The 15448-nt window shown below is 39.5% G+C and overlaps 1 protein-coding gene across 21 annotated transcripts in view; it reads left to right on the top strand.

The window, feature by feature from the left end:
- Positions 1–15448, top strand: part of ablim1a (actin binding LIM protein 1a) — an 82323-nt gene that overhangs the window by 28192 nt on the left and 38683 nt on the right. For 20 of the 21 annotated variants that reach the window (XM_036126419.1, XM_036126415.1, XM_036126425.1 and 17 more), the window contains exon 2: positions 13698–13835. In XM_036126419.1, coding sequence (XP_035982312.1) covers positions 13698–13835 — 138 coding nt within the window. Of the gene's footprint in view, positions 1–651; positions 781–13697; positions 13836–15448 lie in introns of those variants that run through there. The other variant, XM_036126418.1, reaches the window with a different exon arrangement.

The raw sequence follows: 15448 nt of genomic DNA, 5'->3' as shown, positions 1-15448 counted from the left end.
TTTTGTTGGTGTCTTTTAGTTTATTTATTCATGTTTTTTTTTTATGTATGCTGTTTCCTCAATAACAAATATAATTTGAATACAATATATAATAGCTCAGTATAATAATGACTCAAATGCTTATTACACTTTTGCATTGTTAAAGCCTTACCTTTTAGTGCTAAATGAAATGAAATTAACTTTAGTCCAGAAGGTGTAATAAAATCCCAACCAGTCACGCAGTCCAAAATGTTACTTTACCCAATTAAGAAGTCAAGAAAGCATGAATAGAAAATAGAAGAAAGAATATATTCCCAGTTTATCTGGAGCAAAGAGCTGCATCATGTGAAGCAGCTGTTTTGGTTATGGGGGTCACACAGCAGCACTTTGTTGCAGCAATGAGGACGAGGCTGGCAGAACAGAGGGGCTGGGAGAGAGGGAGCAGGAGGGGAGGAGTAGGGAAGAGTGGGAGGAGGAGGAGGAGGAGGAGGAGGAGGAGGAGGGGTGGGAAAAAAGCAGGCAGTCAGGAGGCAAACCCCACGCTGTCGCTGTGTTTTTGGAAGGAGAGCTCAGAAGCGCACCTCTCTTTCCGTCTGTCTCTCTAAGCCTCTGGAGTCTTGGCTCTTTTTTTTTTTTTTGTTGTCTATTTTTTATTTATTTATCTTTTTTTAGCTCTTCGATCCTGACTATATATATTTATAAAAAAGGTTCCTTCAGCTCCCGTGTTACTGCCAGCTGATGGTCAGAGTGTTTTCTGCTGCAGCTGTGGCTGGATTCAAATGGTCATGGTCAAAGAAAAAGGTACCGCTGCACACATGTGTGTTTTCTGCGCCGCTTGTTTTGCTCGTCATGCTCGGCTACCGATGTTGTCGGTGTTCACTCACATTTTGCAGCACTAACTGAGATTGAAGTCGATTGATTTCCTGACATCTGATTTATTTTTGGGGCTTTTTTTTTTTTTGTAAGAGGGTGGTGGGCGTGGGGGGGTGCTGTGCTTGAAGCGCAGATAACGATTCACCTAATGTTAAATGTAAAGCTTAAATGTAAAGCTTCAACACTGCAACACAAGAGTGGCTGACTTGAACATGCTACGCCCTTTTAGCTGCTGCTTGGCTTTGAGTCTGCCTCGTTTGGCAGCGTCAGGATTTATGTTAATGCATATTTGGGGTAACAAAGCATCGCCGGAGCTTTGTGTTAAATGACGCGATCGCTGTTGGGTTAGTCAGCTCCTCTCTGTGAGGAATAAAAAAAAAAAAGGTCAGGAGATGCCAAAATAAATAAATAAATAAATAAATAGGAAAAGTGGAGCGGCAGTGTTGGGGAGGCACACTGCGCAGAGCTGCGAACCTGCGCTCTCTGGCATCCTAGCTCTATCACTCTGTCTGCAGCCGTTGTCACGGCAACCCTCTTAAAGGTACACTCCATTGTTGTCATCCGTGGCCCCATTCATGGTGTCCCGTTAAGAAGAAAGACAAGGAAAAGAAAGAAAAAAAAAAGATGATTGTTCCTGCCTATAAACTGAGGTCACCCAGCTGTGTGGGATTAATTAGGTGGAGTCAGGAGGGCGCCATTGTTCAGAGTTGTTAACGTCTCGCCTGCAGCTTCACCAGGATGTGTGGTCCAGAGTGGGACTATTGTTTGTTTTGGGATGACTCACGAGCACCAGCAGCGATGTGGTAGAAATAGTTTTTATTTATTTATTTTTTTTCAGTTAAAGAAATCTAAAGTTTAAAATGCCTCCAAACCGAAACGGTGAGTTGCTTACGTGTGCTCGAAAGCGACGGGGAAAGTTATTAAATTGCAATAACTAATGTGCATTTCTATTTAATACACTGTGCAATAATCCTGAAAAAGTGACTTCTGCTGCTACTACACCCGAATATATGTCAATACACATATATTTCTTTTTGTATTTTTCTTTTTTTCTTTTTCTTACCTACTCCTTTTGATCCATGGTATAACGAGGACACTGTATATTTGATGCACCTCGTCCTACTTGACTCCTTCTTCCTATGATTACTGATTACTGAGCCGATGTGACATGTGAATTTCTCCAATGTGAGATCAATAAAGCCTATCTTATCTTATCTTAAGAATGGTTCCTATATAGGCAACCCGGAAAGGAAATTACATTAAAGTACTTTCCAGGTCTGAACAGGTGTGGAATAATAAAGAGTTGAAAAATAATTTGTTTTCCCCCACCAGACTTTATTGTTTATTCAAATTTCCATAAGATCCAACCATCTGTCCATCTTTAGAGATAAGCGCTGCTCAAAAGTCACAAAAGTGCATCTAAAATGAGTATAAGTTCTCAAAGAATGTATACCCCACTCAAAAAAAACAAAACAAAAAACATCAACGTCATAACATGGGGTTAAAGATATTTTTGACAGATTCTAGTGAGTCGGTCTGTTTATGCATTTGACCGCGCATTGATGGCTGGAGGCGGCGTCCAGCTCTGAATCTGTTCCTTTGATGTGGGTCCGACTGGCCGCAAAGAAACGGCGCTTGTGGTTCGGTTCCGCCGCTGGCAGAACTTCTGTAACCTCTGGGTCCCACATGTTCCCTTTTTTCCAGACTCCCTCTGGGAGTTTTCCCTAGTTGTAAGCAGTTAGCTGGACATTGTTGGGCTTTGTTGATAGAAAGTGGTCTACATTTAGAAAGCTCCTCTTGTCCTTTCCTTTATGGAGAGAGAGCTACACGAATACTTATAATTTTTTTAAATGTAACTTCAAAGACTCATATTGCAGCCTCGGTTTTGTGCTATCTAAACTGACAGTTAAATTTAATAGCCCAGTAATAAATCTAAATCAGAATCAGCTTTATTTGCTTTATGTCAAGAGTTTATATTAGCTTTGGCTCTGTATGAAGTTTTCAGAATTGGCCTGCTGACTTGGGGTGTAACAACAAAACCAGCTTACTAACGTGAGACAGATACACGGACTCAGGTCCGTGACTATGACAGGATTTTAGCAATGCTTTTAAAAAAATCTGATTCTGTTTTTCATCCTGACAAAAAAATCATAAACGTTTCACAATCCACAAAGTGTGTTTTGAAGAAGCTGTAATAAGGTTTTGTTATTTTTCCTGCGAAGATTGTCACGTGAGGCTTGAGTGCGTGTGAAGTAGGGAAAATGCATGTGCTCATTGCGTGACACTTGACAGCTCTCATAATATTTGAGATTAATAAAGTATCTGTATAGATCAAATAAAGCTAGTTAATGAAACTAGCTAGCATTATCAAGCTTGCTAAATAAGCTAGCTTGCTTTTTCAAGCTACTCCCAGCTCCAAAATGTTTGACATTAGCTTATTTGATACAACCGACACAATACTGCTAGTTTCTTAAATTATTACTCTAAAAGATAACATTGATATTTCTTTACCCTTTGTACATCTTTTTTAATGAAGGAATAAAAGTTTATTGATGGTTTTTACCACTGAATGCCAAAACTGTGAAATATTTATGTGCAGTTAACTTGGACTTATTTATTCTACACTTATTCATGCTCAATACAACCAGAGGTTACTAGGGTAAATACTAGGGCTCTAAACTCTCATGCAATGCATTTCCCTCACCGCCCACACGCTAATAATGACATTTCTCACATAAAAAAAATAACAAAGCCCATCTGGGCGGCGGATGATCCATTCACAGCTCTGTCCATCCAGAGCTCAGTCTAAACACCGGCAACACCAGCAGAAATTCCTGCTGCAGTTAATGTTAACTGAGCAGCAGGAAGAGTGAGCAGAGTTTAAATAATTTTGGTCTTCACTTTATTCAGTGATACATTTGGGGTCTGTTTCATTTTATCCATTCATGCAGCTCGATCTAGAAACAAAATAAGTTTTCTAAGTATAAAGCAAACAGCTGGAATGGACTCAGGAAGTTGGAGTTTTGGTGGCAGCAGACAGAATTTCTGGATAAAACTCGTAAAAAGTACGAGTACTTCAGTTTAGATACTCGCTGATTCCAAGTACCGATACTGAGTACTTAATAAGTTGGTACTTATAGATCACAAATAACTTAACAAGAACATTGACACTGAAAACGACTGACCATCAAGGGCGATGAATTCAGTTAGACCTTCAGTTATCTTCTCTCCTTCTTTTTCTTTTGGAGGGTCAGCAAACCACCTCCTGGTGTACAACACCACTACCTGGCATAAAGTGGTATCTAGCCTTTGAGTTGCAGCGTAGGCCAGCCCAGGAGGAAAATTGGTATCGGTTCAGAGTATCGGGTTACTTTTACAGCAAACCGAAAGTCTGAACCGATACCCAGCATTAAGTACGGCCCAATACCGATACCAGTATCAATACCGATACACCACTACTTCAGGATGTCGACCACTCATTTAGATGATCTTGGCTGCATCTAAAAAATATATAATTGGTAAGGACTCTTCAGCCAAAGCGGAAGTGCGTCAGCATTCGCCATGATAAGTGCTGTCCGAGTAGTGCAGCCGGTAAAGAAACAGGTAGTAAAAGTAGCTTCTATGCTTCCTATCATAGTTCCTTTAGCATAGGGAGCTCATAGATATGGCTTAAAAATAAAATCTCAGATTTTATCAGACCAAATTCAATTAATCGATTGTTTTTTCCTTCTTTTCGTTTCACAAAAATGAAATCAAAGAAATAATTTTTAAAACTTGCTGTTATGTCCAGCATTTTGTCTGGGAGTTGACCTGAATTCAAAGCGCAACTAAATAAAAGCTGTGAAACATTCTTGTAAAAGAAGATGGTGGCCCTGCCGTTGTAAGCAATGAAAATATAACACAATATTTGTTGCTAGGTTTTATGCAATTAGCTAAGAACAGGCTTCACTTCACTTGTGTAACTTCAAACTGACTTAAAAGGAATAAGTAAATGAATAAATTAATGTGTCTTGTGTTGTGGTAAAAAAAGTTTTCTGTTTACAATGTTTTGACAATATATTTTCCTAAACATATATTCAGCGTTGCTGCTATTCTCTTCATGGAAACCTAATGAGAGCATTGGCAAAATAAAATTTCTAGTGCTGCCAGCCCATCAATTAGAAATATTAAAGTATTTTATTAAATATTATGACAAAATCTCATTATACTCCTACGACTAACCTATTGTTAAACTCAAGAAATAACATGGCTCTTGAATTGTTTCATCATAATTTATTTAACATTTTCTGGTTTGACAAGAAATTCTCAAGTGTAGCTGTCTCGTGATTTTATTTTCTGCAGACGGCTGCTGACACCTGTAGTGTTTTCTCATCTTTGAAGCTTGCCTCTGTCTTCTTCCTAAAAAAAGAAGAAAAGACTCTAACCCCTTTTTCACAGGCAGCAGTGCAACACAACCAGTGTTTGTACAGCTGCCACACAGACTGGAATATACAGATGACATGAGTTTTCTGTCATAGAACATCTGAACCCAACAAGCTAAAAAACTGGTTACTTGTACTAATCATGCTATACCTGCTCAATAATGGTCAATGAGAACTCGTTTTTTTCTTGTGCAGAATGGTGTGGTCTACCGCTGGATGTTTATTACTTGCCAAGCGTCAGATTGTTCCCACCAGGGGAAATTTGCCATTAAAAATTAATCGTCTATGTTCTACTCATGGTCTACTGTGAGAAAATGACTCCATTGAGCTAACTTGGATCAGAACCAGCATTAATTGGGATTGATTATAATAATATCTTTCCCAGATAATAATATAGAATTTATATAAGAATGTGTTATTTGAAAAGACTTTATGACTGTTTGCCTGCATAACTTGGGAAAACAAAGTATAAACCATAGTTAAAGTACATGGATGTAAAATGTTTTCTTTACAAGTATGAAAAGCAAGCAGGAGGACAAAAGCGGGTAATGTGTAATTATGAACTGGAGGAGGGGCATTTTGACCCGGAGCCAATTAAACTATTGGATATCCATTAATTTTTCCTGATAGGTCCGGATTATAATAAAATATGGAGATGAATCAAATCAAACCCTCAAATCACATCTATCACTTAACATAATTGTAAAATATATTGTTGTGAAATATATTGTATTTGTGGCTGCATTTTGTTAGACCTGATTTGTGCAGCTGATTCCTATTTTTTTTAAAAAATGGCATAATTATGACCCCTGATGAAACTAGAGTAATCCTAAATGAGTTCTGGATCAATTTGCCCATTTTTCAATCGTACTCTTATTATTATTTTGTAGATATGTCCATAAAAAGGTTCATATCTCACACAGACTGTGAGTAGAATATATATATCTATATCTATCTATATCTATATCTATATAGATATAGATATAGATATATATAGATATATAGATACTTTAGACAGTCCACTTTGCATGGTTCATAGGAAACGTTCTGCAGTAGGAAAGAACCAAACCTGCAAAAGTTCAAAGTGGCTAAATGAGCAACACCATCTGTTAGATATTGTTTATTAGTGATTTTAAATTTATTACCTTATAGTACGTTATAGACAACGACTTCCAATGTTCAGCTGTCAAAGTAGTAAAAGTACTCCTGATGGATACAAATTGATGAATTGATTGATATGAAATGACGAGTGAGAGAAACATTTAAGTTTCATACCTTGAAAACTCAGGAAATTCGGCCGGATATAAAATTACCAAAATTGAAAAGGTACGAAAGAGCGATGGGTCAGAAATCACCCTCTGAGTGACCTTATTCCACTAGATATTTATTGGTCATGCTACCATATCTCCGTTCAGTAGATTGTAAGTAGAATATATCAAATTACGCAATAGCGTCGGCTATAAAAAGGAAATACCAATTAACACATAACTGGTAACTGGTTGTTAAACACCGAAACCGGCAATGCGATTTTCAGATTTTTAGAGTCATATACTGTAACCACATTGGCTTACAATGGATTGCAGTGAATTAAATTAAATTGTTGGCTATCAAAGCTCAAAGTGTCACCCTGGTTAGATATGAACCGATGCATGGTTGGTGTGACCCGGCCTTAATGCAGATAGCTCTATTTTGCTGCTGAAAAAGTGAAATAACCAACATTAGAGGTACAAAATGACACAGGAGTGAAACTGTCTGCAGCCCACATTGTGCAACTCAACATCTTTTCCCTTAGTGATATTGTCACGGGAAACACAACCAGACTAGCGGGCCTACACAGGCTGTTAAAGAGCCGAAGCCTTTATCGCCTTCCCCTTAAGTACAATGACTTCTGCAGCTCATGAAGCCACCATTGTCTCTTGGATAAAAAGCTATACTGGAAATCCTTCTCTCTGTTTAGCAGGCAGTTATTATGTATAGCGTCTCAGATTCTGCACTGTGTTGCTCAAACATGGAGAGCAGGTCATTATTCAAAGCTAAGGTCCCAGAGGATTACTTATTAAAGGTTAGGGGGGCCTGCTAGAGGCTGATAGGGCCCCCCCCCCCTACTCCTCCTCCTCCTCCCACGGTTTTTGCTCCACGTTTGAAGTGCTTTGTCTGGGATGTTGGTGGCGGGGCAGAAAGAAGTAGAGTCATAAATATTCATAGAGGGGGGAGGAGTTAAGAGCTCCTTTTCATATCTAGGCGATAAAAAGGCTCCAACGCCCCCTTACCCCCAAAACACATGCTCGAACCCATGCTTGAGGAATTATTAATTGCATATCATGGCGAGCCTTATCTGCGCCCCTTTGATGCTTTTCGCAGCCCAGACTCCCTCTGGAACATCCCATCCCAGTGTTTGGACTGGATGATTATAGGGCTAAAAAGTCTGTTTTGCGTCTGCTTTATTGTCTATGAAGTGGACACGGCTAGAGCCTAAATTATTGGCTGGGCCAGGAGGAGTGGAGACGACGGCCTTTATCCGACTCACTGTGTGTTTGTTTTGGTCACAGACTCCCGAAGGCCGTTTAGCACGCTCTGATATACGTTTGGAAACTCTCAGGTCTGCATCGCTAGCAGCAACAAAAGGAGAAGAGCAATTAAAAATGTATGAAGTCTTCCTCGTTTTATCTGCCTCTCTGTTTTGTGGAATTCCCCCCCCGCTCCCGGTGCATTTCCTGACTCCCTGCTATAGTTTCGCATTCCTCTGGATCCATGGCAGGAAATGAAGGCAACGCATTTTGAAGCCTTCCCAGAAAGTCCTGAGCTCTGTGACAATAACCACAAAACATCGTGCTTCACAATTGGCATCCGGGTACTCGTTTCAGAACGGAAAAAAAAAAAAAAAAAAAACTGTCCTGAGGGGATTCAGGACTTTCCTGCCAGCATCATCTGCAGCATTTATTATTGCCAACGCAGCTCGGCTATGGTTAAACGGGTTGGGGTGGGGGTGCTTTTTGGAGAGGGCAGCCCCCTTTCTCTGTGCCGGGCTTTGGGATGCCGTGTTCTTTATTGTTCCCCCAGCGGCACGGTTCTCTGTGTGTTCATTGTGAGTTCAGCCTCATATTTGTCACTTCATCCGGTGGCGATGAGGCAGGACAGATTACTCTGTCAGCAAAGCGCACGCATGCAGCTCAGTATCGGGAATGTGAGCCGGGAGTCGGAAAAATCTCACCATTCCTTATTCCAGTAAGTCACTTTGTGCTGAGGTTGCCTAACGTGCTTCTTCCTAACTTATTCATGCAGTTATATAATATCAATCTGAGCAAATCAAGGACCACTTTGACAGTATCACAAAAATAAAACACCAGAGATTTACTAATGGATTCATTTTAAACCCATAGTTTTGAAGCAGATTTCCATAAAGTATTGGTCTTATAGAGTAATAAGTGCATAATAAGTGTAATTGATGAGTGTGTGTGTGTGTGTGTATATATATATATATATATATATATATATATATATATATATATATATATATATATATATATATATATATATTGTTCAAGGCCATTGTAGGTTTTTACAACACCGTGTAACTTACAGTGTTATGCCAAAGGTTTAACTCACCATCTCTCAAGAGGCTCTTGCAAAAGAAATGACTTTTCACTTTTTGCTATAACAACGCAACATGGCTTTCAGTGACATGGTAGCAGGCAAAAGTCAATTACTCCACCATTGGATGGAAAAAGAACATCATATTGCTTTAAAATTACAATGTGTGTTTCTGAGAAAGGAGTCCTAAAAGAAAGCAGCTGGAGTTGACAACCGTAGATCATTCTACTTGCCGTTTTCTGTCGAAATGGAGGATAATTTCAACACATAAAATGACATGGCGGGCCATGTTTGGGCCATGGGCCCCCAGTTTGACACGTGATCTAGGTCATTTCATTTTTTACATTTGCAGTTTACCCAAATTTCACAGGTAGGAACATTTAATTACAGCCATACATCAATTTGTAGGTCTCCCCAAAGATGTTTTGTGACCTATGATAACCTATTATATAGCACAATTTTTGATAGTCCACTCGTTCTACTACAGTGAAAAAAGGCTCTATCTATCTATCTATCTATCTATCTATCTATCTATCTATCTAGATAAATAGATAGATAGATAGATAGATAGATAGATAGATAGATAGATAGATAGATAGATAGCCCTAACAAAGATCGAAACCACAGTTGGCAGAAATAAACTGTGATGCATTTGAAGACTTCTTAATTTTTATATAGAGATAAACTGAGAGGAAATGGTTAAGTACATGGGTATGAAATGGTCAAATTGTTCATGTGTGCTGGTGAAATGGGGAGTATAATTGGTCATGAGTTAACTGATCCAGAGCCTGAATTGATTCATAGTTGATACAAAATTTTTTGAGGCACAATGGTCTTTCTTGTGCCGTCAAAAACTCCACAAGGACTAAATGGAAAAGGGACAAAATGACCAGCACACCTACTGAAAGATTTAATACTTTATTTATTTTTACTGTTTTAAAAGGCTGATGATTGTGCTTCCTCCTTCGGCTTCTCCATTCAGTGGACAGACATTTTCATGACATTCATAATTATCTTCTTTGTAGAAAAAGTCCAGGTGGGAATAAAATATTAATAACAAGTTACACCTGTTTGACTGTTATAGTTTGGTCTTTAATACTAAAGCTAATTTCTCGCCAATAAAAACTATCAATGAATCACTTTTTTTAAAACGTAATGTGCTTTCCAAACAAGAAATTGAGGACTATAATAATTAAGGATGATTATTTTTTCTGCTTTTTTGTACCCATGCCAGTGGGAAGAATCAAGCTGTAGCTTAAAGAGAAGAAACAAAACATAAACACGTTGGATTATAAAGGGGAACCGAGCCGTAGATCGGGACTATAAATGGTTGGATTAGATATTTTTCCCCAGTGCGGTCACCCAGATGGTCTGTGTTTCGTTCGCGGAGGTGCAATGTGACACACGGAGCTGCAGACACTCGATTCAGTGTCACAGCAGTTCGGTTCACCCAGAGATGACTCACTGTCCTGCTGAGTGTAATCACATCAGAGACACCGGGGAGACGGGTCCTCCCCACCATAACCTGCCTTCCTTCTCGGCTCCCTCCAGAGACGTCGTCTCCGTCTTTCTCCGTCCCTCATTGGCTCACAGCTGCGCCGTCTCCCGATTGCGAATAGATCGTATCGCTCGCTGCTGCAATTTAGTCCGTAAGAATGAACTCCCAACTTTTTTGGGAGTGTGTCACGAAAATGAATCCGGACGGATAGGTTCTGTTCACCGTATTACTTTCACTGCAATCGAACCAGGAAGCCGCTGCAGCTGTAAAGGTGGGATGGAGGCGAGGACATCAAAAATCCAGGGTAATGGCTTCCTTTGGATAGACCATCGATTGTTCATGATGCTATTTCTGTCCTTCTGCAGGTGTCTTATTTTAGCTCGGCAGACTAATGATTCATTGCAGAGCAGATAGAGCAACGGTCCTTTGATGTGTGTTTTCATGTTGCAGGCCTCGGTGCTCATGCTGGTGTGCCGTCGGCTTTGAAACGCGCAGCAGAGGCAGAAAAATGAGGGGATGAGTGAACGAGGCTGCCTGCTTTAAATTTCTTTGAAAGTGAAATAATCTGCTGGTTTCAGACCGCTGATGAGCTTTGTGCAGTGCGGCACTGCAGCAGCAGTCACATTCTGAAGAGGGGGACTTGTGCCCGTCGGTGTCAGGGACCGCTGAACTTTTTATGGGACCACAGGCTAACATACTGTGGATATAAAGAAAATGCTGCTGCCGGCTATACATAGGGATCAAACTAGCCTTCCTGTTTAAAAAGGCTGTAATGATGTAAATACCTCACACAGTAATGAGACTTGTGATATAATCCCATATTAATAAAAACAAAAAGTAGAGATGCCCCGATGTGGCCATCTTCCTATCAGCACTTTTTGTTCAGCTTTGATACACAGATTTTTACTTTATTCCCTTTTTCCTCAGTGCATTATTTATTGCCATTTCTTGCTAAATAATATTTTCCAGAGGTATGTAAACTGATGTTTTATCATATTTTTATCTATTGTTCTTTTTTATTGTTACGTCTTTTTCACTGTTGAGTTTGTTTTTAGCCCTTTCTGCCTTATTTGTTATCGTGAAACTTGCAGTAAAAGAATCTTCAATCTGGATTGTCTTCTTTAAAGCGCAAGAAGATATAAGGAACTACAGAAGAGAATTAGGGACATTCAATTCCGACTTTACTCTCAGAAGTCTGACTTTTTTCCTCAGAATTCTGACAAAAAAAGTCAGACTTCTGAGAATAAAGTCAGAATTCAATGGACTTCGTTTTGTTTTTGAATGGCCCTAATCCTCTTCTGTAAAGGAACAGCTTTCAAAGTGTACAGTATATATTTTTGGGGTTCCTACAGTGATCGGTCATAATTATTTATATAAAGACCCGATGTGATGTGGTGCTGCATGTGTATGAGAGGAGCTGCTGTCAAACAGGGTTTTACTAATATGTTAAAAGAAATACTTAAAAAATATTGAATTCACGTAAACTGTCTTTAGGATCCTATATTTGCAATTAGCTCAGCTAGCATTATGTGTATATATGGACAAAGGTCCTCAGAGTCCTCTAAGAGAGCTCCTATCTTAGCCGAAAAATTCCTGCCAAGAGCCATGATTGGTTGATTGTACAAAAAAAAAAAAAAATTAAATGTGTTCCAAGTTATCAATGGAGAGAAATTAGCCGATTAGAGTAGATTAAGAAATTTGCGTCATAATGATGAAACTTGCTGTAAATCAAATCATTTTCACACAGCATCAAAATGTTTGAACGCACCTCATTTACATCCTCATGATCACCGTTTTGATTTTCTTGGGATGAAGAAAAGAAAGGAAGGTGGCTTTATAAAATACAAAAGAGAATTGGACAAATGAGAATAACAGAAAGGAACAGGAGAGAAGAGATAATTATTTCACGGCTTAGAATGGGACACACTGGATTGAATAGATCATTATTTTTGATAGGGAAACATCAGACAGGGAAATGTGACTGTGGGGAAGATGAGACTGTGGAACATGCCATTTTGAATTGTAATAAATTGTATTGGATTCAGAGAAACAGGTTGACAAGTAAACCTATTAACATGAAAATTAAACTTGATATTGTTGATTTATTGCAAAAGGAATCAGGAAGCAGAGGATACCAGGTCATATTTGAGTTTTTGAAACAGAGTAGGTTGTATAATAGGATATAGTTTATTTATTTATTTATTTTTTTTTTTTTTTTTGTCATGCGGTCCACACTCCATACCAGTTGGTGGCGGTAATGCTCACCTAAACGTTTTTTGCCAACCGCCAAAAAAAAAAAAGAAGAAGAAGAAGAACCCTGACTGATAACAAAGTAAAAATAAAGAAAAGTGCAAAACTGAACCAACACCAAACCCAATTCGTGTCAGAAAGGACAAATTTACGAAAAACACAACCCAAAAGGCAGGAGATGCAACGAAAAAAAGAAGGGGACCGAGTATCGACCCCTAAGACAACATTATTCAACTGCATTTTTCATTGGTTTCTACTTGGGTTGACTCGTCTGTGGTTTTAGGGTTTCCCTTGGTTCCTTTTGAGTTTGAATGCCTACAACAGAGATAAATGTGTTGTTATGGAATTGCTTACAGTAGTTAGCACCCAAAACGTCAGCAAGTCAACCTAAAGCCTTTTTCTACGCAGTCTCCTCTGCTTTCTGTCCCTTTTCTGTTTTCTACTGGTTTCTCATTCTCTGTGCGGTTGGAAGTTTGAAGTTCGACGGGTTTCTCTGTGCGACCCATGACTCTAACAAGTTGCAGGTTCTGCTCGGAGACGTGTTTAATCACAGCAAATCTCAGCGGCTCCCGTGTTTTAACCTCATTTGTGCTGAGCTCTGTCTCTGCGCCCGGCATTCCTCAGCAAGGAGTTTATTCCTCATCACATGAGATGCTCAGTCTTTAAAAAAGCCCAACGCAAATCTTAAAGAGTAATGGGTCGTAAATTTAAAGGACGCTTCCCTTTGAGAATGGAAGTGCTCTAAATTGAATAGTGGAAATGACTTTATCGATACCCGTTTTTACAGCATCATTTCCAAAAGCCTTGCTCTTCCCTTGCATTTAGACCGCTTGTCAAGACAGGCTATATTTAGGGTGTCTCTGGAGAGTCTGCCTGGCAGAAAAACCCTGAGTTGCTCTGTCCCACTCTGTGTTTTTTTTTTTTCTTTTTACTTTTACCCTGACAGACTATGAGCAGTTTGATTTTTAATGTCTGCTGCTGATTCAGATCCTTCTCAGACGACCAAAAAAAAAAAAAAAAAAAAACGTAGCAATGTCACAGAAACACAGCTGTAGTAGTGACGGTTGTTTTTCTGTCTCCCGCAGTGGCTCATACCCAGGACACGCACCACCACTCCTCAGAGAAGCCCCTGATCCAGTGCTACAAGTGCGGGGAGCTATGTAAGGGCGAGGTCCTGCGGGTGCAGAACAAGCACTTCCACCTGAAGTGTTTCACCTGTAAAGGTACGGACCGCCCGGCTGCAACAGGACATCATCAGACGGTCGTCGCTGTATCTCTTTTAACAAAATGCATTGATTTTTACCTGCTTAAATGTCGGCTGCTGCTTTTTCTCAGCCTTGATTCATTCCTGATATTCCTGATGACTGAAGGATGTGCGGTCTCCTTATGAACTCGCAAACAGCTTGGATTTTTTTTTTCTTTTTTATAAGGAAGAAAAACGTGGGAGTTGTGTGAAAGTCTTTGGCCCAAGTGCTAATGTGATTCTGCATCAATAGTAGACACGGGCTACCTTTCATTCAGTGCTAGTCTCATGAAACAGTTTTTAATAGTTAGTTGGATTTTCTCCATAAAGTAGTGCACTACTGAACTGTGAATGATTAAATGTGTAAAGACTAGGACTACAGCACTTTTGAACGTCTTGTTTCTGAAAAGCTATATAAATAAACTTACCTTACCTCCAGTGTGCAAAATACCTGTCAATATTTGGGGGGGTCCCCATCTCCCGATTGTTGCGCAATACCGATGTAAATTTTCTCAATATGCAGTAGGCCTATAACATTACAATGTCAAAGTCAAAGTTGGCTTTAATGTCAATTCTTCACATTCACCAGACATACAAGGACTCGAGAGGACGTTTCTCATTCACCAACAGTGAAACAGATAAAGTGCACAGGCACAACAGATAAGATCAGTTCATAATACTAAAATTTAAACATTTTTAGTATTAATTGTTGTCAGCATTACGTTTTTCTTCTGTTTGGCACGCACATGCCTAATTTGCATACGCGAACAGGATTGGCTGGCTCCACTTGGCAAAAAACAGAACATATTTCCCCCTGGGATCATTAAAGTATGTCTGATTCTGATTCTGATATTTGTGAATAAATGTTTTGAATTGTAAATACTGGACATGTTGACCATTAGTGTTCGTTGACCATTAGTGACAAAAAAATATTTCATTTTTAATTTGTTTGACACAATTTGAGACCCCCTTTAAATTTTGCTTTTGAGGCTTTCAGGGGTTCTCATGGGTTAATCGGGGGGGGGGGGGGGGTCGAGCCCCCCCGGACCCCCCCGTTGCACTCTGCTTACATCACCTTACCTAGGATTAAATTACACACATACAAGGTGAACTCAGTTTACCAATTAGGGGACTTTTGAAGCACATGCACTGGAATCTATTTAAGGGGCTGAATACAAATATAGGCCACACTATTCAGATTTTTTTTATAGAAATTCTGTAGTTGATACATTAGAAGGTGTGAAGTCAAAGCTCAAGCGATAAGAGAACCTTTGCAACATGTTTCAGTAAAGTTAAACGAGGTCTCTTAATATTTCAAATCTAATTAAAATGTCATCCGGGGTTTTTTTATCACGTAAATGTTTGGATCCATATGGGTTCAGGCCTGTCTTTGCCACAGTGCCGCCTCCCGCTGACAGTCAGGCTGCCCTATCTTGACCTGCACTCACCATGTTGAACAGTTGTTGTTAATCTGAGACTTAAACAGTGTTACAGGGTTAGCTTAGCTCACCATGGGCTCAGAATAACACTATCCAACGCTGAGATTAGTGCTAATTCTGTCTTTCGCAAGTGCGTAGTGATTCTCTGGAGGGG

This window comes from Fundulus heteroclitus, chromosome 22, assembly GCF_011125445.2.
Source record: "Fundulus heteroclitus isolate FHET01 chromosome 22, MU-UCD_Fhet_4.1, whole genome shotgun sequence".
NCBI classification, from domain to species: domain Eukaryota; kingdom Metazoa; phylum Chordata; class Actinopteri; order Cyprinodontiformes; family Fundulidae; genus Fundulus; species Fundulus heteroclitus.
This window is presented reverse-complemented; position numbering and strand designations above follow the sequence as displayed.